The sequence below is a fragment of the Haliaeetus albicilla genome, chromosome 6 (assembly GCF_947461875.1).
Source record: "Haliaeetus albicilla chromosome 6, bHalAlb1.1, whole genome shotgun sequence".
Taxonomy (NCBI): Eukaryota; Metazoa; Chordata; class Aves; order Accipitriformes; family Accipitridae; genus Haliaeetus; species Haliaeetus albicilla.
The window spans coordinates 47,586,948-47,613,006 of NC_091488.1; the positions used below are offsets into that span (position 1 = coordinate 47,586,948).

General features: G+C 41.4%; 1 protein-coding gene across 12 annotated transcripts in view; it reads right to left on the reverse strand.

Annotated features, from left to right (window-relative positions):
- Nucleotides 1-393: 393 nt before the first annotated feature.
- LOC104312400 (ephrin type-B receptor 5) overlaps nucleotides 394-26,059 on the reverse strand; it is a 78,990-nt gene continuing 53,324 nt past the window's right edge. For all 12 annotated transcript variants that reach the window (XM_069786094.1, XM_069786095.1, XM_069786087.1 and 9 more), the window contains 12 exons: nucleotides 24,623-24,961; nucleotides 12,162-12,286; nucleotides 11,013-11,175; nucleotides 10,047-10,161; nucleotides 7,204-7,259; nucleotides 6,969-7,088; nucleotides 6,323-6,570; nucleotides 5,165-5,380; nucleotides 3,947-4,096; nucleotides 3,611-3,804; nucleotides 2,178-2,333; nucleotides 394-1,119 (listed from right to left, as the gene is read on the reverse strand). In XM_069786094.1, the coding sequence (XP_069642195.1) occupies nucleotides 1,011-1,119; nucleotides 2,178-2,333; nucleotides 3,611-3,804; nucleotides 3,947-4,096; nucleotides 5,165-5,380; nucleotides 6,323-6,570; nucleotides 6,969-7,088; nucleotides 7,204-7,259; nucleotides 10,047-10,161; nucleotides 11,013-11,175; nucleotides 12,162-12,286; nucleotides 24,623-24,961 (1,991 nt within the window). In that variant the 3' untranslated portion in view covers nucleotides 394-1,010. The remainder of the gene's footprint in view (nucleotides 1,120-2,177; nucleotides 2,334-3,610; nucleotides 3,805-3,946; nucleotides 4,097-5,164; nucleotides 5,381-6,322; nucleotides 6,571-6,968; nucleotides 7,089-7,203; nucleotides 7,260-10,046; nucleotides 10,162-11,012; nucleotides 11,176-12,161; nucleotides 12,287-24,622; nucleotides 24,962-26,059) is intronic.

Below are 26,059 nucleotides of genomic sequence, written 5' to 3' on the forward strand. Positions count from 1 at the left end.
CCCACTGATGTAGCTGGTTAGGGTGAGAAAAAGAGCAAGTATTTTTCAACAGCAAAGGGCTTCAGACTTTTTTGTCATGTTCTTCAATGTCTGTAAGAGGGTCAGAAGAAAACAAAACCCAAATTCTGGGTGCTCAGGATTTCAGAACATCACAACTTATGCCTTTCCTCTTAAGAATGGGCTTGTGAGGACCAGAACCTATTTGTTTCCCTCTCCACTTGCAGATCCAGGAGGATGGATTCTAGGAATCCTTATTGTTCCATTCTGTTGCAGTCCCATAAAAAGAGTTATGTAGCACCAAGGACTTGCTGTTCCTTGCGTCAGCACAAAGGATTAGCAAGTTTTCCTCCTGGATCATAGAGCAGACCCAGTAACTGCACATGAAATAGCATAGAATTTTGAGCCCTTTACTCTCAACCTCTTTACCAGGTGACATATCTTATTGCTTACCACATATTGTACACTAACTGGAACTTCAGTTCTGGACTGAGCTGGCATACCAAGTGATAGCCTAATGCTCATCTCCACCTGAGTAATAATCTCTCACACCATAATGGCATCCTTTGGGAAAAAAAATGGTCATTTTTTTGTTGCCTTTATTATGTCTTTGCAGCTTTGCTGGGCTCCCAGCCACAGATAAAGCCTGCTGATGGCTTTATAAAAATTGTCTGATACCTTTTGTTGGCAGAGAAGAGGCAACAGGTGCTTGTGATCCGTCCAAGCTATTATTCCATCTTCTCCCCATGTTACTATAACTTTCCCTCCCCCAACCCATTCCCGATGCATGATGTCAGCCACATTTAAATGCCACCAGTTATATAGCTCTGCTTTCAAATAATGACAAGGCTTTGTTTTTGTTCATGGAACGGGACATGTAATGTGCACTCTCTGGGTGCATTAAGTCTTCAAGTAGCATACTGACATCTCTTTTTCCTTACAGTGAAAATTCCTCTGAATTCCCCTGAACCTTTCCAGAGTTTGAGACTAGTGGAATAAGGATGGTGTAAACATCACACTTCAACTGGTTCAAGCTGATTCAAATGGACTCGCATGAGCTGGATGCTGTTTAGAATCTTCTTCTGGTGACCAACGAGGGTGATGCCAATACGCTGGATATCTCTGCAAGAGAATAGAGGATGTGGAAGTTGTTATAATGGGCTTCTTGTTCTGAACACTCCCAGTCCATTTCCCTGTAGATCCAAATAAATGTGTATGTGTATCTTTGTCTGAGAAACAGTTGACAAGGCTTCTGCTTTTGCTTGGCAAATATGTGTGGGTGGAGGGGGTGTTGGCAGAACCTGGTAGGTCATGATACAAAAAGAAGCATTGGAAATGGGCCATGAAAATGATCAGAGGGCTGGAACACCTCTTTTATGAAGAAAGGCTGAAGGAGTTGGGGTTGTTCAGCCTCAAGAAAAGGCTCCAGAGAGAACTTCTTGCAGTCTTTCAATATACAAAGGGGCTTACAAGAAAGATGGAGAGAGACTTTTACCAGGGTCTGTAGTGACAGGACTAGGGGCAACACTTTTAAACTGATACAGGGTAGCTTTAGATTGGATATAAGGAAGAATTTGTTATGATGAGGGTGGTGAGACACTAGAACAGGTTGCCAGGAGAAGTTGTGGATGCCCCATCCCTGGAAGCGTTCAAAGTTAGGTTGGACAGGCCTTTGAGCAACCTGATCTAGTGAAAGATGTCTCTGCTCATGGCAGGAGGGTTGGACTGGATGATCTTTAAAGGTCCCTTCCAACCCACACCATTCTATGATTCTAAGAATGTTCCTTTTCCTGGCTCCTGTCTTCTACATAACACTTCAGCCCAGTATATTGTATGGCTGGTTCTACACACCTCCTTAAAAGTGGTTACTACCTGTGGCAGCTGTCATGAATATTCTGATGTAACAGTCTCTCTGCAATACTGACAATATGTTTTGTAGTGTACATGGGATCAGTATTGGTGCTTATAGAAACAGATTACAAATGTATATTGCTATGGAGGGTGTCCAGAGGCCCTAATAAGATGTAAGAAACAGTAGCTACTTTGCTCTGGCTTCTCTCTCCTTTTTCATGTGTATGTATTCTCCATATAGCCCTTACTAAATACTTCTCAGGCTGCTTTCACTTTCTGCATGGAAAACTCAGTGTCTGGTATCTTCTGCTCTCTACCCCTCTACTTACTCCAGAGTCATGCGTGATATGACATCAAATGTAATCAGACCAGCCTGGTCAAAATTCTCCTTGTAACGACCCATCTTGATAGCATCCAACCACTCATGGGCATTGCTGAGTGAAGGGAAATCTGGAGGACAGTTGCTCAGGAGAGGCTGAGATGGTCTGCAAAAGAGGCAGGTTCTAAAAACCCAAGTTATCAACATCAGCTGACCACACCAGTAAGATAAGAGTTATGAGAGGGAGAGAATGCAACCTCTGAAGAGCACCGAATGGAGAACAATATTTGTTATCCATGCCCTGATTCCTAAAGTCCCACCCTGATGACCTGTTTCTAGACTACTCATGTTCCCTTTTCCACCTTAAAACAATCAACCTAACCCAAGAAATTGATCCTTCCTTCCCATTTTATACTCTCTCAGGCACATTCTCTTCTTGTTGCCCGAGAACTTTCCACACTTTCTGGGTCTAGACCTATTAGATGGGCAAAGAGTTGCAGTGAGGAGGTTTTTGAGGCAGAGATGAGACATTATACCTTTTTACCTCTGTGACTAGCTCTCCCTCTCCTAGATGCACTCCTTGGATCAGAAAGTAACCTATGTGACAATGAATGCATTGTTTCAGGTACAACACCCATCAGATAAAAGCATAGCAGTAAAAGGCCAAAGAAATAACTGTTTATACACAGCATTTGCTATTTTCCCCATCATCTGAATCTGTCCCAAAGCTGTAACTCTCTTTATGTGCTGTTTTTAGGAAACTGGGCTTGACTAAGCACTTTTTCCCTCCCCCAGCTGTGGAGTACATTCCACTGAGACAAGGTTTATAACCACAGGGGAAAAACCCTCCAGGCCAGCAGGATGTAATTCCACCATCAGCCCAACAGCCATCTAATCTTGGTGCCATTTAGCCCCCAGAGACTTCTCCTTTGCCAACCTCCTGCCTCTGGTTCCATCAGGTTGCAAAATGTGGTTGGGAAAATATGGGATGCAAGCTGCAGTTCTAATTAGTAGAACTAGTCTGTAATCTGTAGCTAAGGCTACCGATTTCCTTCCCTCCATAAACTAAGGTCTTCTCTTCCTTCATCACCTCTTGCGATCACACAGTATTCTGTGATCACAGAATATCTTGTGTAACTGCACCCAGATTTGTCCCTGCCTTCATTCCCCAAGATCCCTCACCAGTTCATCCTCAGTGCACCTCATCAAGAGATTTGTCTCCCCTCAGATTCAGCACTCACAACTCCTCATCACCCATTAAGTCAATCAGGACATACAGTTCTTCCAACCCTCTCCCTAATTTTTTTTTCCCTTCCTAATTGTTTCCAGTCTCAGATGAGAGGGTTGGAAAAAATACTATATAGCCTGATTTACTGCTTTCTTTTCCTCATGATGCCTACTGAGAAACAAGCCCTATTATTTTGCATTAAATCCTCATCTCACCTGCTGCTCCCAGTGCCAGTGGCTTTGAGGGCAGATGGCTTGCGGATCATTTTATCTAGGGCACTGACTATTTGTTCAAATTTGGGTCTCTGGACCCGCTCCTTCTGCCAGCAGTCAAGCATCAGCAAGTGCAAAACAGTTGGGCAGTCTGGGGGTGGTGGCAGGCGATAGTCCTGGTCAATGGCATTAATTACCTGCAGGAAAAGAAGAACAAAGCTTTATTACAGCTGGGAAAATAAAAGACAAACAAGCTTCAATCACTTGGTGGTGTATGACTTTCTTCTACTTGAATAGGAAGAGAGGCAGATGTACATTCTCACCACTTCTAAAACTTACATCCTGATTGGACATGTCCCAGTAAGGCCTCTCACCATAGGACATCACCTCCCACATGACAATGCCATAGCTCCAGACATCACTGGAGGAGGTGAACTTGCGATACTGGACAGCTTCAGGGGCAGTCCAACGGATGGGGATTTTGCAGCCCTAGAAAGCAGTCAGAGAGCAACCAGAATGTTAGTGAGATAAGGACTATTTGTGAAAATGACATCACTGAACTGATCAGATGCTGGTAGCATGACACAACTCTGAGCATGGGGTACTAGTCCAGTTGATACTGTCTTGTAGACATTGTTGGTTTAAATTCAAGCTACGTTCAAGGTTTCCACCTTGTTCTATTGACAAATATAGATGAAAAAACAGAATCATGCCTCCTTCCTGCTACAAATCCCATGACATAACAGATTTTAACTTTTATAGCTCTTCTTTGCAGCTTTTGAGAGGTGGCAGATAATAAAGTCCTCCTGAAAGTCACAATCATTTGGAAATCTAAAGCCATTTAAACAATCCCAACCTGCAACATTAAGGACAGATACACTGAGTGGCTAGCATTAACTCCTTCTTTTTTCCATCTTGACCTCTCTGACTGTACATATGACCTGCCAGATGAAATATTATTTAGGTGCTGGTTTTTCAAAACACATACATCTAAAACTTGTTTCACTTTTCAGTGACTGAATTCTTCTTCACCATCTGCATACCAAATGGTAGGTTCAACCCACCTGTTATACTCCCACCCATTTTGTAGTATGTATAACAGGTGTCAGACCTTCATAGGCAATAAATTAATTTGATGGTTGGTTGTAAGCCCATAAATATACTTATGCCCATTATCTTTTCTGTAGGAGAAAAACAACTCTCAAAGGGTGGTAGTACAGGACTTCAATCTCTCCTTCAGTCCTTTGTACTTCTTGTAAGAAGCTAATGTAAGGGGAAAGACAACTTCTACATCAGGTTATGAGGTTTGTCCTATTCACCATCATTCCACAAAGAACAGCACTGAGTCTCCATTTCACATGGCAGAGTGGATCAGATATTCAGTTATTTTGGGGTTTTGCTGGTTTGGAATAGACAGCCCACAAGATAGAACGCTCTACCCCACTGGTCTCTCTGGTCTCAAGATGGATGAAAAAGGGTAAACCAAATAAAGGAGGAACACAGGAAAAAATGATAGCTGGCAGCACTGCAGTAACTCACTCGATAGAGGTAACTCACCAGAGCTCCAGTATAGGTGGGATTTGAAGCATCATCCTCCAGAAAGCGGGACAAACCAAAGTCTGACACCTTGCACACAAGGTTACTGTTGACTAAGATGTTACGTGCTGCCAGGTCACGATGCACATAGTTCATGTCTGAAAGGTAGCGCATGCCAGCCGCAATCCCCCGTAGCATGCCCACCAGCTGTAACACACTGAACTGTCCCTCCTTCTGCTGCAAGTGAGGAGGCAAACATAGGCTTTTATGACCAGAGAACATGAAGCCAACAGGGAAGACTAACAAAGAGCAAGGTAACAAGGCGGATTTATGAAGTTAGAGAACATACATCTTAACTTCAGCCAAAATCTGAAGGTTCAGGGACAGCAAATAAGAAAGGAGGGTGGGCTTAAAGCAATGAATCTCAAATTAAGTCAGACACTGGTGATCTTTTTCTGAAGACAAGTCCAATCTTGCGGCCATAGCCTCCTTTAGCATATTCCGCCTAGTCTCATTAACTACTAAGATGGCTAAATGAAAGGGAGCAGACAAATCTGCTCTTACTGTTTTAAGATCTTTACAATGGGTTCTATCCAATTCTACACAATGGGTTCATGTGCTCTTCAAAATATACCTGCCAAAGCATTTGTGGTTGAATTAGCATGAGACTCAGTAAAAAAAAAAGTAGTGAAGCATCTATACTACAAAAATGCCTGTATTTATGTTTCATTACTAGAAAAAACACTGGAAACTCTGAGTCCAAAAATAACTACAAGTTTCATTACTTCATTACAATGTTGAAACTTGAAAACATTCAGCGGAATAAAGTCTGAAAAGCATTATTAGAAAAGCAAACTTTGGAGCATGCACATAAGGAACTGGAAGGCTGTGTACAAAGATAAACAATTTAGTACTGTTTACCATTAATTATTTGAGCTGGAGAAGTCTAAGATAATGAAGAAATTTTATCGGATGGGTGAGCTTTTGGAGTATTTTCACCATGTTGGCCCAAAACCACTTATTCTGGTAATTTGCTATTATTTCTATTGCACCCGAAGAGGGCAACTGAGGACTTATAGAGACAGGAGTGAAGAGGAAGGACAGGCAAAATTATCAGATCTGAGACTGGCACACAGCAAGATGAAGAGGTAACAGTTGTGGAGACTCTAGTTGTGGTACCCTGAGGAAGGAATCCAGTGATCCATTCTCCATGAACTCTGTGACAATCATGACTGGTCGGCTCTTGGTGACCACACCCTCCAGATGGATGACATTGGGATGCTCAAATTGCCCCATGATGCTGGCCTCGCTCAGGAACTCCCGTCGCTGTTCATCTGTGTAACCTGACTTCAGGGTCTTAATAGCTACTGTGTATTCACGCTTCCCTGGGTGTTTTAGGCGCCCAAAGCATACCTCTCCAAACTCTCCTGTCAGGGAGGGAAGAAACACACCTCAAGTAAGGAAACACAGCAAGGAATTTTGGTCAGGTGCACTAAAACATTCTGTTGGGGAAGACTCCAGGTACTGCTTGGAAATAGGGTTACTAGGACTATTTGGATTAAGGTAAAGTTCTTGATGATGGCTCAGGTTGGAGACTAAATCCTCCGGGTTCAACTGAGGAGCTCTGAGTCTTCAAAGGGTGTTTTAAACTTGGTTTGGAGCCAGCATCTAAGGGTAAGTAGCTTAAGATGAATTTTGGTAAAAATGAAGGTTAGCTATCCTGAGACACTTGAGGTATCATGGTTGGGTCCGTTTGAGGCCAGTAATGTGCCAGGTCTCAAGGTGAACAAGAAGGCACTTCAAAATCTGCAGATTCTCACACTACCTGATCCAATGACCTCCTCAATCTTGATGAAGGACACATCAATCTCCTTGGCAAATTCTCGAATAGCTTCATTGGGATCTTCATAGGTTGAAGGATCAATGTAATACTTCACTCCAAGTCCTGCAGTGGAGGAGACAGCCCAAAACATCACCAGAATCAAACCCTGAGAGACATGGGTGTTAATGAGTCCTGAAAAGAGACAGGCCCTTGCCATCTGTTGCTCAAGAACTCTTACCTCGTGCACTGATATACTGCTGGAGGCGGTCTGTGTATGGAGTCTCTCGCCTTTTACTGCAGGACATAAAGGAAAGGAAAGTCAAAACACACACAAGAGTCTCTCATAGGATGTTGGGGTAGGCTTCTCAATGCAAGACTCAGAGAATCCTTGAATTTAGGGATAGAAGATGGGTGTTAAGATCCTGCCCATCTCTTAGTAACTAGTGCATGCTTGTTTTCTATGTGGTAGTTTTTACACCACTGTTTGCATCCCCACTTTAGATATGACAAATGATAAGGCCTCCAGCACTATCCTGAAAAAAAAACATTAGAGTCTAACATTACTGCCTTGGAAGTTTTTTTGCTATTCAGGCTAAAACTGCATTTTAATTTCATTTAATTACAACAAATCATTCTTTCAATACTAATCTAAGCCATCTCCTGTGATGCCTTTTAAGTTCTTCAAAAACATTCTAAGAGCCATTTACTCTAATGCTTAATTTGTGTAAATTTCCCCCAAATGTTAATTCTTCTTTCTTTTTCCTCCTGGCTCTTTAACAGCACTTACTTTGACTATTCTTTTCGTAAGTATGGTACCCAAAACCAACCACACAGAGCCAGAAAGACAGAAATCTGTTCCATTATGAGATTTTTTGCATGTGCAGATCAAAACTGGTATAGTCTTCATTATTGTAATATTTATTGCATATAGGCATCTAATCTCTAGTAAGCATAGATCCTTCTCAGCATAGGCATTTCTCAGATTTCATTCTCCTCTTAAATGTGTGTGATTCAAGCAATTTTTTTCCCACATGATCGAGTTGTGTTTCATCCTATTCTTGGTTTGCTCTAAAGATATTTTCCATTTTCAAGTTACTGCCTTTGTTCCCAATAGTTTTCATTTTTTTTTTCCAAAAGTGTACACTTCATGCTAGTTTACAATCTTTTCTAAATCATATTAATTAGACTAGATTGTAAATCAAACCCTGTAGCATCCTGTAGTATCCCTGCTGTATGCATGGATTTGTGTCAACTCATGTGCTTTGCTGTTTCAGCACAAGACCATCTAGCTGCTGATTCAATTAACATCTGATGACAAGATTATCATGAAACCCTACGTTACTTTTCTTTACTAACATAACTAATTCTGTCATTCTAACAGGTAACTTTGTGTATTATTCTTACTTGTCAGGCTTATGTCTTCAAATTCTGCTAAGATTGCAAAAGCACAAAGCGTTCTACCTTCAAAATCTGTTCCGTTGTGGAAAGAAACTGTCTTTACTGGGGGCCTATACGTAAGAGCTCTAACTCTGCTGTTGTATCTGAAAGTCAGGTCTACATTCACAATTTTTTTTTAGGTTATCTGATATACCAATGGTTTTCCATTATTAAAAAAACCCAACAATTAGCTAAAATAGGTGTTTCACATTGCATATTGCCTGGAAAATGTGTACCAACAATTTACAAAACCGAGTTAAAATTATAGCATTTGACTCTACATATATTCAACCTTTTAAAGAACTACTCACTTCATGTGGTGTTCCTCATTTCCTACCTCTTCAAACTTACTTTTCTTATCAAGGACAAATTTAAAGTAGAAATTTAGTATCTCCACTTTTTCCAAACAACTGTCTATTTGCACATGATCCTTCAAGTATCAATGAATCTATTTTTTATGATACTTCTTTATGCAGATACATTTACAGAAACCCATTAATGTCTTTCCCCAACACAGTTTTGGTAATATTAATTTATTCTGGCTTTGGTTTATTTTTTTTAGAAAAATATATGCTTTATTGAGTTGTGCACATAATATCACATTTCCAGCTGTAACAAGAAATTATATTTTTAACAGTTCAAAGCTACAAAAGGAGGCAACAGTGCATATATAACAATACTTGATAATTCTTTTCTTTCCAGAAAGAAAAATATTAGAAGAGACTATACACAGAAGGAGAAAACAAATGTAGAAAAGGGAAGAGAACAAAAAAGAAATAACTAAAACTACTTGTCACTTTCTAAAGTTAAGTAGTTTATACATTTTTTAGGTCAGCAGAAAAAGCTAAAAAGTCCCTCCTGTGCAGAGGCAGAGTAGAGCAAAGACACAGAAATCCATTACTGACAATCATCTAGGGGATTAAGTTCAAACCTCAGTAAATTCAAGGAGCTGGTAATGACTTTTTCTTTTCTTCAAATAACAAAACCCCCATTGTTTACTTTTGTACCTCTACAAAAGTAGTGACCCTTACTTTTCTCTCTTTCTCTTTAAAATGTCTGTTCTTCTTTTTTGCCATATCAGATTATCTCTACATTGACTTATTTGCTCTTTTTTCTTTCCAAAATGGGAAGTGGTATTTGCTTTCTTTAACCTGTATTTTATGAGTTAGTGTTCCATGGAACCATTGGGGTTGTACAGATTTTATTCTTTAGCAAATGAGCTATTGTCTCTTGGTCCTTGGTTAAAGGGCATTTAGCACCTTCTAAATAGTGGATCTAAATATTTATTCCACCAGTCCTTCTTCACTACATTGTTTCACTCTCCACTTGCTTGCCTAAAATGCAATTTACAGTCCCTTCTTTACAGTGATGCATTTAAATTCTTTTGAGCACCAGCTTTAAAATGCTTCCTTTGTGTTCATATTGCTAACTAGCCAAATATCAGCTAAGTACATGAGCAGTTTACCAAAGGAGAGGCTCCTCAGATAGGAGTAATGGGGCAGGATCTTTCCTTAATTAGAAAATGGCATCTCAAGGACATCTGGATAAATGTAGATCAGGCTGTTTCCCTTGGGACGGGGTTAAGTAGCGGGGGTGGGAAAGTTCCAATGTCTGCAGTGCACATGAGCAGGTCAAGGAATTCACCTCTTGAAGATGATGGCAAGGATGGCAATGGCAGCAATTACCAAGAAGGCTAGACCACCGAGTGCTGAGCCCACGATAAGCGGCAGTCGGTCCTGTACCATCTCCGAGCGCTCCCCTAGCAAGGAAGACACATGCATACACACACAAATGCAGAGGACAGGAACTGTTAGAGTCTCCCCTCTACTCAACTAGCTCTCACCCATAATTCCATCCCTACCAGCCCTTTGCTTCCCAGGCTAGTCCTGGCAGTTCAACAAATGCTTGACTTGGTTATCCCTTTACCCCTCCAGTCACTGTGCTTCTCCAGTGCCTTCCTTCCTTCTTTTGAAAAGCCAGTGCGCCCTCTGAATCCACTTTTCCTTCCCCTGATCCACTGACAGCTGACTAGCCACTTAAGTATAGGCTAGCTCTACACCTGGGCTTTGATCCCATTGTCCCCTATTAATTTAGCTTGTAGATGACATACACGAATACCTTTGATCCAGACCAAAGAGTATCACAAGGTAATATGTTGCTCTCTGCATGAATAGATGGTGATACTGCTGGAAGGCAAGCTTCTGGGTGTATGTCCTGTGTCCCACTTGTCTTTAAGACTTTCACAGAGCATTCAGCTGTAAGATGTCCCGTGATGGCTGGAGACCAAACTACAGCAGTGTATAGTGCTACGTACTGTAACACCCTCCTAAAGAGAGTTCTACTGACACACTCTGCTCCTGCTGGTCAGAGGTGCAGGGGCAACAATCAGTAGGACTGGGGAATATGATGGTAGCATAAATAAGATGCTCTGACAGTATGAAGCTTCTCTGAGTGAACAAATCTTGCATATGCAAAGTATGATATACAGAAATACAAGTTGAGTAGGAGTGTCTGGTTGCAGTCCTCCAGAGGATAAGCTAATACTCTCACAGACACACCCAAGTGAAAGATGGTCACATGCAGATCTGAGTACAAAATGGTAGCACTTACCTCCCATTAAAGTCTGGAAATACATCTTTCCACTGTATGGGCCATAGCCCACTGCTGTTCTAGCTCGTACTTGGAAGGCATAGATCTTGCCTGGGCTCAGATTTGATATGGTGGCCATGTTTGTTTCGCTAGTCAAGGTGAATGAATTATCCTCATCTTCTGCCTGTGAATGTCAGTGACCAGAAAGGAATGTGAGACTTCTGCCCAGCCCGATCACTGTCCTCACCAAGGAATGCTAGTTTCCATGTTGGCCCAATATTATTTGAATCTGTTACAGAGCCTTCCAACCACAACTGCCCTTCCAGACCTGACTTCCTCGCATGCTACTCATTGTTCCTTACTGCTCCTTTTCATTCCCTTGGGCCTGGGCTTCCCACAAAGCTCTGCCAGAGACCCTCAGTCCTGACCTAAACAAGAGTGAGAGACAAAACTACCTTGTCCTGTGGTTCCTTGCTAAGCATATCCATAAAAAATAGAGGAAGCTGCTAGACATTTTATTACAAATAGCAGGCCCTTTTACTGCTAGAAAAACAGTAGCCGTGGACAATCCTGCAAAAACGGTTATGTGAAAGATCAAGAATATGGAATGGGAGCTTGTCTGAACAGCCCTATGTACTTCTTCCCCTCAAATCAGTTGGATTAGGAGTCATGAAAGATGTAAATGGAGAACAACTTTGTATTTGGCACCCTGTAATTCCAGCACATAAACAGGTAACTCATATCCACCACTTAAGTGAATGAAAGAGTGCATTCCTCCTCCCAGAATTTCTTAGAGATGTCTGTCCAGGCACAAATGGGGACACAGGACTTCCCTCCACAAACACAAAACAGAATGTTGCAGTGTGTCCAATTCCAACATACGCATTTGGAAACTTAAGCCCCTTCCACTGTTACTTGTGTTAGCTGGTGCTAAACTTACTAGGTTGTTAGCCACAGCTTTTTAGCTTAGCTATCTTCTCTTTTTTTATTTGCATTGCCCCTAGATCATTCCAAGTTGGGAATGCAAATGGACTGAGGTTAGATGAAGCGTGCATTTTTCTCCACCTTACCCATCCTGATCCAGGGGTGCATCTCCCAGACACAAGATTTCCCTGTTCTCTTTTGCGTAATAACTATACAACAATCAGCACTGCATCACTTTCTGCTCACCTTGTCAAAGTAGCGTAGCTGGTAATCCAGGATGATGCCATTGGGCTGGTCTGGCTGAGGCCATGACAGTGTGATGCTATTGGTAGTACGACTCACCTGATGCATCATAGGGACTGCAGAGGGGACTGGAATAGAAGAGAGGAAGGAGAGATTGCAAACGGATAAGCTTAACAATGAACTATAATTGAATATTCATTATGATGAGTTAATAAGTTAGGTCAGCTCTTCCTGTAATCTCCCTTAATTTCCATTATGATCTACTTTATAAAATAACCAGAATAAATCCAGGCACAATTCTACTCTGCTGGGAGATACAGTCACTGACAACTTAGACAGAAAGAAAACAAAGAAATCCACATCCAACTGATCATGTACAAGAATTATGAAATTATCTATGTTATTGCTGGAACATTATTCTGATCTTCAAATTTGCAAATTTTACATGCAAGATGACAAGGTGTTCAGTGCCACTGCCTTGTTCTAGGATCACGCTTCGACAAACAATGTGATAGTGGTCAGAGCAAACACAGAGCACACTACGTCTCTTCTGCTTCTCCCCCAGAGTATAATTCCTTTCCTGGGGAAAAAATCAAGTATGGGCTATCAGAGTAATGGAGGCTTTTCACTACCAGATCACAGTTGCAAATCAAGATGGAGGCAGATGAGAACACTGATGTGTTAAGGAACAGACTTTGAAGCATTCCTCAGTTCAGTGGTCCCAGTTCAGTTGCAGATCATAGAGAACGAAAGCATCTCAGTTTCACAGCCTGATATGCAGCCTTGTGCTCAGACTAGCTCCTGGATCTCAGGCCAATCCCCGTCAGGATTGTTGCCCAGATGTCAAAACTACCACTGTATTTGAGACTCTCAGTCCCTCTAGGCCACTGAACCACAGAAGTCCAGTCTGAATGGGCTTCTAACTAGCACTACTGTCTGGAACCACAACCTAAAGGTAACTGTTAAGTGTGCATGTACAGTTTTTCTGCCTGTTCTTAAATAGCTTGCTCAGTTTCTGTCTTTTGGTGAACAGGCCAGCCTGGTATACTACCCAGATGGAACTGTTAGCTCTCTTGATTCCATTATGATATTAAGTGCTTATAGTCTGTGTCAGATATTAATTAATGTGGGAAAATGTCAACTTCCCTTTATGTAGAAAGCAATGATCTGGACATCAAACACAAAAGAGGGCTTTGGAAGCATGAATCTAAACCAGAAAGCAAGCAGCAACTTGTGTCTACCAATTCTGGAAATCTTTTGATTGCCTATTCTAAAAGTCTGAAGTTCAGTTCAAGACTTTGAGACTTGTGTAATTGCCATTACTTCTCACTAACCTGAAATTCATTAAATCAGTAGGAAGGAAACAAAATATTATCTTGAAGATAATATGATTAATGATTCAAACACTGCTCACTGAACTAAAATTAGATTACAATAAGAAACAATCCAAGCTACTATTTGGGGTAGTTTTGCTTTTCATTTTTTTGTCCTCCTGAGACAACAAAGGTACAGAACATCTATTTAATAGCAGGCCCTTTCCTGAAGTAGTTAGTTCTTCTAAAAAATGTCCCCAGAGCTGGATGATCCTCAGAAGGGAGATGAATGGTTGTTAAAGCCACTTGCATGTGAAGCTTTCTGGAGAATGAAAATCCACTTCTACAGAAAACATCCGTGAATTTATACACACACACGCTCTCCAGGTTCATGCAAAAGCTAAAAGAATATGAGTTTCTTGTAAGGAAGAGATTTCCAAGCAAAAATTTTAGGATAATTGGAAGAGGATCTTTCAGCCTGCCAGCTGTCTGTCCACAAAGCTCTTCTCAAGTTTTGCTTTCTCTCTGCAAGCAAAATGTCACGTTGCCAAGAAAACTCCAGGTAGGCAGCTAGGGAACCCTCATTTTCCTAATGGAAGTAACATTTTCAGCAACATTTAAATTTTCCAGAAACAGCATGCCAATGAAAAGCTGCCACCTAACTCCACTGGTTTTACACAATAGACATAAACTTTCTTGATATGAGGAATGAAGCAGAGACATTTGGCAAATGATCAAAAACTGCAGAATAGCATTTTCTTCCCTCATTAGTTGTGAAAAAGATAAAAGGTTTGTTTTTAATAACAAGATAAAATTATTCTGAAAGACATAATTCAAATGGGCTTCAAACAGCTCAGGCAAGTGGGAACCAGTTAAAAATGTAAATGAAACAAAAATGTAAGAGTATAAACAATAAAATGCTTTCTCTCATCCTTACTCCTTTTATTTTTTACAATTGCTTGTCTTTCAAACAAGATTGCACAACTACTTCACCTGCTAATGACAATGTCAAGACAAGGATGGAAGACAGCAGCAATTAACCAAGACCATATGTAGCATTTGAGACATAAACGAATAACACTGTATGCAAATGATAATGTGAGGAGAATAGAATAATTGGTGAGTTAACATTTGATGAAGACAGATTTCACTACATTTTAATGTTGTGAAAAATTTAACTTCCTTCTGATGGGTCATAAAGCATACACAGGGAGAGGTGCAAACCTAAATACACAGCTATCATGTCAGGGAAGAGCCCACTTCCTTCTAGTTTCAAATGAAGATTTTGCAGAATGATCAAAGTTAAATCTCCCCTCCATTCCTGCCCTTCCATCTCTTTTCATTCCTCTCCTTCCCACATCCATCAGTTATTCTTGCCACCCCTCTCATTTCTTCCCAATCCACAATTTTTCCCCTACCTGGAAGGAATAGTCAAAGTCAGCTAGGGATATTTGACCTGTACTTTAGTTAAAACATATCTATTCTGATGCTAATATGTTCTATGAATTTTCAGCTACCCATCAACAGGTTATGTTTTGCCAAGGGTACAAAGACCTGAGCTGGCACTGTGCATAGTACATTTAGGCACAGCAAAATCTGCACCAGAACAATGATGATAAATGCTACTCTACTCAGATGGGCAGTATGCAGAAGCAGGTTAAAGCTAGTGGAATGAGAAATATTGGGAAACATAAGCAAAATATCACTGGAGTAGCTTTGCCCAGAATTACACTGTGTATATCTCTTAACCATGCGCCGCAGCATTTTAGAATGCCCCTATTATCCAGGTATGTCCATCACTCAGGGTAACTGGGGGGTGGTGGGGATGCCTATGATAACGTAGTCTGCTGTATTAAAAATAGTCATTTTGGTGATATGTACCTAATAAGCAGATACTACTTAAGGCAAAAGCCTAAACGAGTAAAAATGCTCAGTATTAAAAATAGCTATGAATCAATGCAAGACAGGTTGGCTTTAATCTACCTCTCTGAGACAGAGTTCAGATTTTGATACATGTGTTTGCCTCTCTTTTAAGGAGAAAACTTATGAAATGCTGGCCAGGGAGCTCTCCCACCACTTCAAGTAAAAAAGATATCTATATTTCTCCTTTGAAAAATTTCATACTAAGGTAACGTGAATACTAATACTAAGGTGATGCAAAACATATTTGTGGGTGGACTAAGAACATATTTCCCATCATTAGTGTATGATAAAGTTACTCTCCCAGTGTTAATAAATTAGGAAATATAAAGCTCAAGGTTTTATGTCTTAACACAACATCCAAATTACCCTACCTCTGCTGCCACAGAAGTGCTAGATGAGTATTTTCCTTTGTATGCATGCCGACTATTAAGAACGTTTATAACAGAACATTGCTTTCAAAGCTTGTTTCATGTATATAAGTGTCCAGTTCTATGTTGATTTGCCACTTTTATTCATTTTGCTCTTTTCACATGGGGTTTATAAATGAAGACATGCTAGGTCTGCGTCTCATGACAGCTGAAATCACAGGGCCTGATTCAATCCAATCTGGGAAGTTGGACTAGATAATGGTTGTAGGTCCCTTCCAATTGGACTATTCTATTCTATTCTGTTCTATTCTGTTCTATTCTGTTCTATTCTATTCTATTCTATATTTATTCCATTATGAGTGCAGACAACATGTGAGATCAGACCTCTAAGGAAGATGGAAAAAGGACTGCTTTTTGTATACTATTTATAAAATAGCAAATGTATGGAAAATTCTTGCACATATAAAACGTAATCAAAGAGAAATACAGCGCCCAGATTCTATTTTTGGTGGGCTGTCAGTTGCAACTCTTCTACGTGGCAGGACAAATTTTTCTTGTTAGCACACAGGGGTGGAAGTAAGATATTTTGAGTACCTTGAAAATGCTACATTCTCTGAGTTATTAATGTTTGACACGTTTCTGCTGTTTTCTAATAAAGCTGATGTCCTTGACTGTAGTATCTGCTCAGACGAACAACATGTGCCTGCAAGCCTAAAAATCTACCTAAATCAACATGTAAGGAAGGAATGTGAAGGAAGTGCAGGCTAGTATAACGGTACATGGTGATCCCCACTTATGCAGACAGAGCACAGCCAAGTGCCATTCTCAGTAGACCATGAACATCTCTGGCATGTGACACTCAGTCCATATTCCACACAGATACCCATGACAGGCAGCTGAATCCCATCCCCAGTCAATACAATCAGTGGAACCTAATGAGCAGTGGAGCAACTCAGTTGCCCATACATTTGAGAGGCCCCTGGCAACCATTCTCTCTGTCATCCAAATGGCATTCCAGTAGGTGCTGGGTCTTCCACTGTTCCTATGTCCTATCTGCCTACGTCCTCATGGAGAACACAGCATGGGCTTTAAGCACTGTCTCCCATAATATCCTCACAGACAACCTGATGAAGTATGGGGCGGGTGAGCAGACAGTGAGGTTAATTGAAAACTGCCTGAACAACTGAGCCCAGAGGGTGGTGACCACTGGAATGAAGTCTAGATGGAGGCCAGCGCCTAGCGGTGTACCCCAGGGGTCAATACTGGGTCCAATACTGTTCAACATCTTCACTAATGACATGGTTGATGGGGCAGAGCGTACCCTCAGCAAGTTTGCTGATGATACAAAACTGGGAGGAGAGGCTGATACACCAGTGGGCTGCGCTGCCATCCAGAGGGATCGACAGGCTGCAGAAATGGGCTGACTGGATCCTCACGAAGTTCAACAAAGGGAAGTGCAGAGTCCTGCACCTGGGCAGGAATAATCCCATGAACCAGTGGTGTTCTGGGGGTGCTGGGGGTGACCACCTGGCAAGCAGCTTAGCAGAAAGCGTCCTGGTGGACACCAAGTTGAACAGGAGCCAGCAATGTGTCCTTGTGGCAAAGAAGGCTAATGGTATCCTGGGCTGCATTAGGAGGAGTGTTGCCAGCAGGTCAAGGGGGGTGATCCTTCCCCTCTACTCAGCTCTGGTGAGGCCATGTGTGGAGTCCTGTGTCCGTTTCTGGGCTCCCCAGTACAAGAGAGACCTGGACATATTGGAGAGAATCCAGCAAACGGCCACAAAGATGATTAAGGCAATGGAGCATCTCTCACAGGAGGAGAGGCTGAGAGAGCTGGGACTGTTCAGCCTGGAGAAGAGAAGGCTTCCAGGGATCTCATGAATGTGCACAAATACTTGAAGGGAGGATGCAAAGAGGACAGAGAAGGGCTCTTTTCAGTGGTGCCCAGTGACAGGCCCAGAGGTGATGGGCACAAACTGAAACACAGGAGGTTCCTTCTGAACACAAGGAAACACTTTTTACCATGAGGGTGACGGAGCACTGGAGAAGGTTACCCAGAGGGGTTGTGGAGTCTCCCTCCTTGGAGAAATTCAAAAGTGGTCTGGACGTAGTCCTGGGCAACCTGCTCAAGGTGACCCTGCTTGAGCAGGGGGGGTTGGAGAAGATGTCCTCCAGAGAGGTCTCTTCCAAGTTCAGCTATCTTCTGATTCTGACCAGACAGCTGAATCACTCAGCAGTACTGACTAGAGATCCATGGACTATAACAGGACTTCAGACAACTGGCTCACAGGTCATCACTTAATTGGGTTTCAAACTAAACCCTGTGAGGGTCTCTGTGTTCTTTCTAGTTATTTATGGGTTTTCTTCCCCTTCTGAAAGCATCCAGTGTCTCATTCATTATATTTCATATGGTTTGATCAGCCTCAGCTATGCCTCTGATGTTCTCTAATATGCCTCCATATTCTCTAATACTAGCCCCAAATCTACCACTCTCACATTCTTATTTCTCCTTCATCACCTCTTCAGGTATCCTATGATCCTCACATTCTAAGCAAATGGCATGAAGACCCTAGCTTTCTTCCACACATCTTCCCACATATCATATTCAAGGACGATCAGTCTGAATACAGCATGGAAATTCCCTTCTTTATGTGTTTAATATCTTATCTTGATTTTGAGATTGTCCTATGTCTTTTCCACAGACTCCAGTTTAGTTCCGACCCCTTTCTCTAAATACCTGAAAATACTTTAAAAGTATCTTGGGTTTTCTTCTATCATAACCTTGTACTTTACTTCCTGTGGATGGAAAGTGCTTTAGAAAGCCAAATTACTTAGTTATTTTCACTTCCCTTACCTCTATTATTACTACTTTTTGTGTATGGGTTCCACTCATTCCTAATAAACAGGACAAAATCCTTTACGCCACAAGGTGCCACATTTTACTATGCACCTCCTATTTCTACTTGCTGAAAAAGTTTGTCTTCATTTAAACAGTTGCTGAAACCTGAAATGTGAAAACAAGCACATTTATTCTCTGCCCGTGCTGCAGAGATAGGGCATAGTAAAGAGAGAAACTGGAAGTTTCTTTTTGTCGAGCGACCACAGAAATTTTTATTAAGTCCCAGACATAACTGGGCAAATCTGCTGAAGATGGCAAAGTTGACAAATGTCACTAAGGGAAAAATTAAACCTTAAGAGTATTTTTGTTGTCCCTATGTAAGAAGAAAACAATAAAAAAAAATTAAATTCTTAGGGACCTTTGGTGAGTGCTCAGAGTTGGCAATTAGATTGTAAATAAACAAACAGCTTGTTACTTTGAAACTTAATGTAGTTCATTCAGAGGATAACAAACACAGAGCTCACACTCCACTTGCTTCACCTGCTGGTTTTAGCCTGGCAAAACACAGTAGTATGTAGCTTTTGACAGCTCTCTTTTTATTCCTTTCCTGTTTTGATCAAGAAAACGCCTCGTCTGTGTCCCTGCTCTTGCCAACTAAGTCTACTAGACTCTTGTCTCTCTTTGGAAAAGCAAACATCTTCAAGCAACTCATCCATTTCCCTTCATAATCTCATAATCATACTTAGCATTTAATTCTTTTCCTCTTCTCACACTATTTCACCTGAATATCTTCTGTCAGGTCCTCTTAAATTTCCTGGCACTACCCATAACTGTCCTTGTCCCCATTCAGCCTCTTACACAAGCCTTCAGTCTGTCTAGCTTCCATTTCTGCAGTTCTACAGATTTTTGGTACTGCCAGGTCCCACTGCTCTGAATCCAACTGATGTAGAAGGCTTCTACATATCTTTTCACAGGTACAAGGCAACCTGGTCACATAACCTTTATCCTCGCATATCTCCATTATCTCTCATAATGTCTGGATTCAGTTTAAAAGAAGAATCTACTTGCTTTTAAAAGTCTGCATATATTTGCTCCAACATTTGGGTCTCTGCTGTCTTTCTCTCTTCCTCTTCATTCTAGGTATGTAACAACTGCCTGAATGAATAAGTTCAATAGCATGTCTCTGGCAACAGATATTACCACATGCTTCAGTGGAAGGTGTAGGAAAAAAAATGGACAGGTACCTATAGCTGTGCACAGAGAACGTTTTTTCACAATCCTTTAAAGGAGAACCTCACTTCTGTCCTGACACATGAGAAGAGATATTTGTTTAGCCTGATAAGTACACCTGAATATGTTAAAATAATAATTAAAATTTTAGTCAGTTTAATTTTTTTTTTTTTTAATAATATGGTTGGATTTTAAGTTCTTTGCTTTCTTTGTGTCAGGTTCCCCTCTGTAAAGAAGCGTAACTCCACTACAATTACACAATAGTCTTTCTTCATGCAGTTCATGCTGTCTGGAACAGCCTCCCAACATCTTTCTATATATCCTGACAGTTCTTTAGGTATTCACCCTCAGCACTTCAAACCTGAGGTGAAAGCAATTGCCTTCTCTCTTGTCTCATCTATGGACAGTTTTTCCTTCTGGTAATTTGCATATCATATTTGCATGTCATACTATTACTATCTAAGCAGGTTTTATTATTACCATCCAAACAGGTTTCAGATGCTTTTTGCTATAGAAGGTTAAGTCTTACTACATCAAAGGAAGTTTTTCAGTGCTAGCCCTTCTTATTCTGTCTTCAGACACATAGTCACTGAAGAGTAGGAACATCATAATCAGACTACCACAGAAAAACATGATTGTATAACCAAAGGGCTAGCAGACTGTTAGGGATAAGCAAACTCTCAGATGAACAGTGTTTTGGAGACAAAGATGAAGAGCAAATAGCTAGCAGGGGAAAAAGAAAAGTAGAACTGTTCCAGCACAGAATATTGCCCAAGACACCCTTAACAAAGGGGCAGAGGGTGGGGAGAAGGACTTTTTGGATCAGCAACTGGAAGAAGCAAGCTAACTCTGACTGATGTATGAGTAAGCAGAATATTCAGAAACTGCCAGGGCTGGAGGGTCTTTCTTTGGTCACCTTTAATTCAACAGAGAGAAAATTTTTGCTATGGCCATTTATTCTGAAAGCTTATCTTTCTCCAGTTCGCTTTTTTTACACCTGTCGTGGTTTAAGCCCAGCCATCAACTAGGCACCACACAGCTGCTCGCTCACTCCCCTGCCCTCCACCAAGTGGGATAGGGGAGAGAATTGGGAGAGGGGGAAAAAAAAAAGGTAAAACTCATGGGTTGAGATAAGAACTATTTAATAATTAAAGTAAAATAAAATGTAATACTAACAGTAATAATAATAAACTATAATAATAATTGTAATGAAAAGGAATGAAATAAAATAAAATAAAATAAAATAAAGGAGAAAAGAAAAACAAGAAAAGACAAGTGATGCACAATACAATTGCTCACGACCTACTGACCGATGCCTGAGCAGTGATCTGCCCCTCCTGGCCATCTCCCCCTGGTTTATATACTAAGCATGACATTCTATGGCATGGAATATCCCTTTGGCTAGTTCAGGTCAGCTGTCCCGGCCATGCTCCCTCCCAGCTTCTTGTGCACCTGCTTGTTAGCAGACTGTGGGGAACTGAAAAATCCTGAACTTAGGGTAAGCATACTTAGCAACAACTAAACCATCAGTGTGTTATCAATATTATTCTCACACTAAATCCAAAACACACTGTATCAGCTATTGAGAAGAAAATTAACTCTATCCCAGCCAAAACCAGAACAATACTCTTCATACCTTCCTCTCCCCTCCTTCTCTTTCAGAACATAAGATCCTGAAATGTCCATCTCTGCTTGTATAATAATAATAGTAATAATAATAATTGTTATAATAACACAACAACAACAATAAGCCATGCTAAAGTGAAAAGCTGCTGAAGGGATTGAAGGGAGGGGGGTATGGATGAGACAGGCCATGTGATGGAGGAAGCAGGGCCTTGTTAGTATGAGCTGTCACTATGAATCGAGGGCAGCTCATCTCAAGCTCACTTCCAACGATCTTGAGGAAGAGCAAGGGAAAAAAACCCAAACACACAAAGAAGCCATTCAGTACACACTGCTGTTTAAGTTGGCCTCCCCTGGAACTGTTTCAGTGCACGAGAGGCACCTTAAAGAGAGACACCCAACACACCCAGAGACAGCAAGAGACACCTGGAGGAACAGGAGTGGTCAGAAAAGCCAAACAGAAGCAAAAGAAGAGGGTAGATTTGGTGATTCCAGGCAGGAGAAGGAAGCAGCTACTCAATTAAATTACCTCAGATATAGATGAAGAAGGCTGAGATGAGAAGCACAAAGAAAGAGAATTCTTTAGGATGTTAACAGAACACCCACCTCTCTCCAGGAGAAGCCAAAGGAACTGCCTGCAATTACCATACAAATTACTCAGCTACATCTTTTACTGTAAACAAAAACTGATCACCCACTTGCAGCCAGCCTCTTAAGGGGACCAGGTATCCTATACATGCTCTGCTACTCAATGCCTGTCAGGTAACATTTCAAAGGGAAGAAACTGATGTTGTCAAACCCCTGGCACCGGCTAACAGTAGGAAATTACTTGGGGTGTATATATATTCCCTTCCTCTCCATAGCACAGAAGCAGAAATGACAAGATGTGATTTAACCAAGAGCATGATGTCACATCTGGTTTTGCAGCATTTCTCCTGAGCTTTACTGAAGCCTGGTTTTGCAGGGATTTCCACAACTACAGTGTGGAATCTCATTAGGGATTTGTTTGAGTTTAACATTTACACATCTCTAAATGTTTATAGACATTTGCTCTCACTCAGTTCAAATTGTTCCCCCTTTCTCCTCCTCCTCACATTACTCTTCATTATATCCTCTTAAACAAGCTGTGTACAATTCCTCTCCATACTAGCTTATACATGCTTGTAAAGAACAACATATGCCCAGTTTCTTATTGTTGACATTTAGCAGAACTGTATGCCTGTATGCATGTGGCTCTCTCCAGTTCCAGTCCTCGTATATGGTATTTACAGAAAATCAGAATTTGCTTGATGCTGTTCTCCATTTTCCTCCATATATATAAGCCTTCTGTATGCTATCCATCAGTCTGACCTACTCTTCAACTCTTTAATCTCTCCCCTTCCTTTGAATGCCCACACAAACCATTAGTATTTCAGTTTAGTGAACCCTGTGGTTTACTTCCTAGTTACAAGGATCACAGCACCTTTGATAGAACTGTACAAGTGTGGCAGGTTCACCCGCCCTGATAAAGACTGAAAGTTCTCAACCACTGAAAGGAAAAGGCTAAACTAGAAGCTGTGGTTTGGGGGTCGAGCTGCCCAGCCCATGTGGAGTCACGTACACAGAGTGCCCCCAAGTCACGCACTCCAGCTACCTCAGCCTGCCAGAAGCACCTCATCCAATGCATCATCTCGGTTAAGAGAAGTTTCTAGACCCCTGACCACATACGACCATGAGCCCCGACCTGACCTAGGGTATAAATGGAGCCAGCCAGGAGACCCCTTTGAGCCAGTCTTCCTCAGAGCAGTGGATCTGCAGTCAGAGACTCTCCCCTTAGATCAGGACACCATCTAAGTAAACTTTCCGGGATTCAGTGCCTTGCCTTATTGGTGATACAAGCATTTTGAGTCATCATTCTAAGCTTAGATTTCGTTACAGTTCATGCAGTGATAGTTCCCAACTGACATCCTGAACATGTAAATAAGTTGTGTTTGTCGCAGCATTTACCACCTAATATTCCTGTTCAATCTGGCTGTTATATCTCAATACCACATAACATTCCTGTTTAATTTGACTGTTGCATTTTGAAATCATCAAAGAAAGTTAACTTTTGAAACATATCGCTGTTGGCCTAGTGTTTCTGCAACACCACCACATTTTAATATTTCTGCCATGTAACAAGCAAAAAAAAAATCTTTGTTTCCTATTGACAGGAGAATAATATTCCAAGACCACTTATCAGAACAGCAAACTTGAAAAGGCACGAACAAGGTAGAAGAAAATACATGGCATGCAGAAGAACCCAGAGCAGTTTCAGTAAACTGTAGTTTTCATATCCTTTTATAACCCACAGGACTGCACAGCATTAACACATCCCATCCCAGGGTCACATATATTTAGATGATGAGTAAATATCATTGTATACATTCTTTCCTGTCATACAGCGCCCACCTGTATCTTTAACTGTATCTTCATCATTAGACAGTACCTATCTGTCTCTCTATTTTCCAATTCCTTACTTTGATATGCAGCAAGGCAAAGGTGGACATATTTGATGAAACACTCAGTACCACTTGTTAAAGTGCACTAGAGTATGAACTGAAATGAGGAGAATGGAAGGTGGTGTATGGCAACAAGAAAGGATGGAAAAACAGAGTATGTCAAAACATAGACAAAAAAGAAAAGTGAACAGGTGAAAAATGCTAGAAAGACTGACTGAAGTATAAGAAGATGAAATGGAGAAGAGTAGGAGATAGAGAAGGTGAAGAGGAAATGAAGAAACGCTCTCTAAGACCTGCTGTGGCAAGCTGACGCTCACAACATCCCCGTCAAACCCCGACAGAGTCCCCTGTCTTGCACAGTGAAGCAACACGCTTGGTCTGACCCACAGAACCACATCTCCCGTTGCCTTCTTCTCTGGGGCAGCATCCGCCCCAACAACTCTTCTCCATATACAACCACATCAGCTGCTAAACTCAGTTTTTCTGTCAAGAGGGAAGAAAGGAAAGCCCATTCAGAGAAAGCAGGAATGAGAAGGGCAGAAGCGAAATCATGGAACTAGCAGGGCAAGATGAAAAAGGGCACAACACACAAGTAAGAAGACAAAGCTCTAGGATTCAAAAGATAAAAGCAAATCAAATGAGAGACAGAACTGGAAACTTTGGGACTCACACGCAGGGATCTCCTCACCTGACTGGCTGGTGCTAACATTGATGGTGGCATAGTGGGGTGCTTCTGAACTCAATTCAGTCACCAAGTTGACAGCCTGGATCTCAAAGGTGTACTGCACACGGGCCAAGAGGTTGGAGACTTGCACACGACTTTCTGTCAGGCCCACTTGGCGTGGTTCAAATTGTACGCTGTCCCCACAGCGCACACATGGCCCTGAGGACCCTGCTGGGCATACTTTGCAGATGACATTGAAGAAAACATCCTTGCGGCCACCCAGGTCCTTGGGGAGGCGCCAGGTCAGGAGCACATTGGAGCCAACAATTTCATAGCTAAGGTCACGGGGAGCAGACGGGATGCCTAGAAGACAGAAGATCAAAATCCCATGAAAGAATGGGAAAGAGGTGGAGGAGGGCAGAAGACAAAGAAGGGGGAAAAGAACAGGAGAACAAGTTGATTTTTCTTCTTATTCTTACTCTTCTCTAGTTGTTTCTCTGAACAAGGCTAAGAAAAATATATTTTTTGATACATTAAACATATACTTACATACAGAAAGGAGCAACTGTACTAGTACATTTTAGAGAAACAAAATTAACAGGAAGGGTCTTTGTTTCAAGGGTGCGACTTTTACTTTTCCCTAAAAGAACAGCCAGTGTTTAGGGAAATTCCAAGCCTTTGAAATTTTAAACTTTGCACAAACTTAGTAAAGATTTGTCTCTACTGAGACCTCTAATTCTCTCCTTTGGCACCCAATATCTCTGAACTCTCTCAGACTTCACTTAGCCTGTTCCATCTATTGCAGGAACTGAACATCAGTTTCCCTATGATTATTTCTGTTGCCAGCCAGATTCCCGAATGGCATCGGGAGTAACGTGACAGCTGATAAACTGCCCATTCTGTGCATCCAACACTTCCCCTACTGGCACAGAGACAGTGAAGAGAAGGAAGAAAATGCAGAGGATGAGAAGATGGCATGGGGATGAGAATGGGACAAGATACTGGAGCCAGAAAATGAAAAGCTCAGGCAGGTGAAAATAAGCAGCAGTGTTGCACTGCTAAAGCTGGGCATGGGCACAAAGCAAGACTGGAAGGGCAGGGACAGAAAGGCTGAGCTCAGTAACAGGGAGGGGCAAGGGAAACATGATTTACAGAACATTTCCCTCCAAAGGCCATAATGAAATCCAAGAATCTTCATTCTCATCATTACTCTATTGGGAAGAAATATCAATGAAAACTAAGGGCAAAGCCTTTTCTCTAACACTGATCAGTAGTATAAAGGATGACACCATCAATTAGTACAGGTGGATGAAGTCTTTTTGGGGGATCTCTCTGGCTGCAATCTAATTCATTGCTAGAGCATTTGAGTATTTCCAATAGCTGTATTTCCCTGGGGACTCACATTTCCAGTATTGTTAAAAAAAAAAAATTATGCTGGAAATTTGCACACAGAAGACTGTT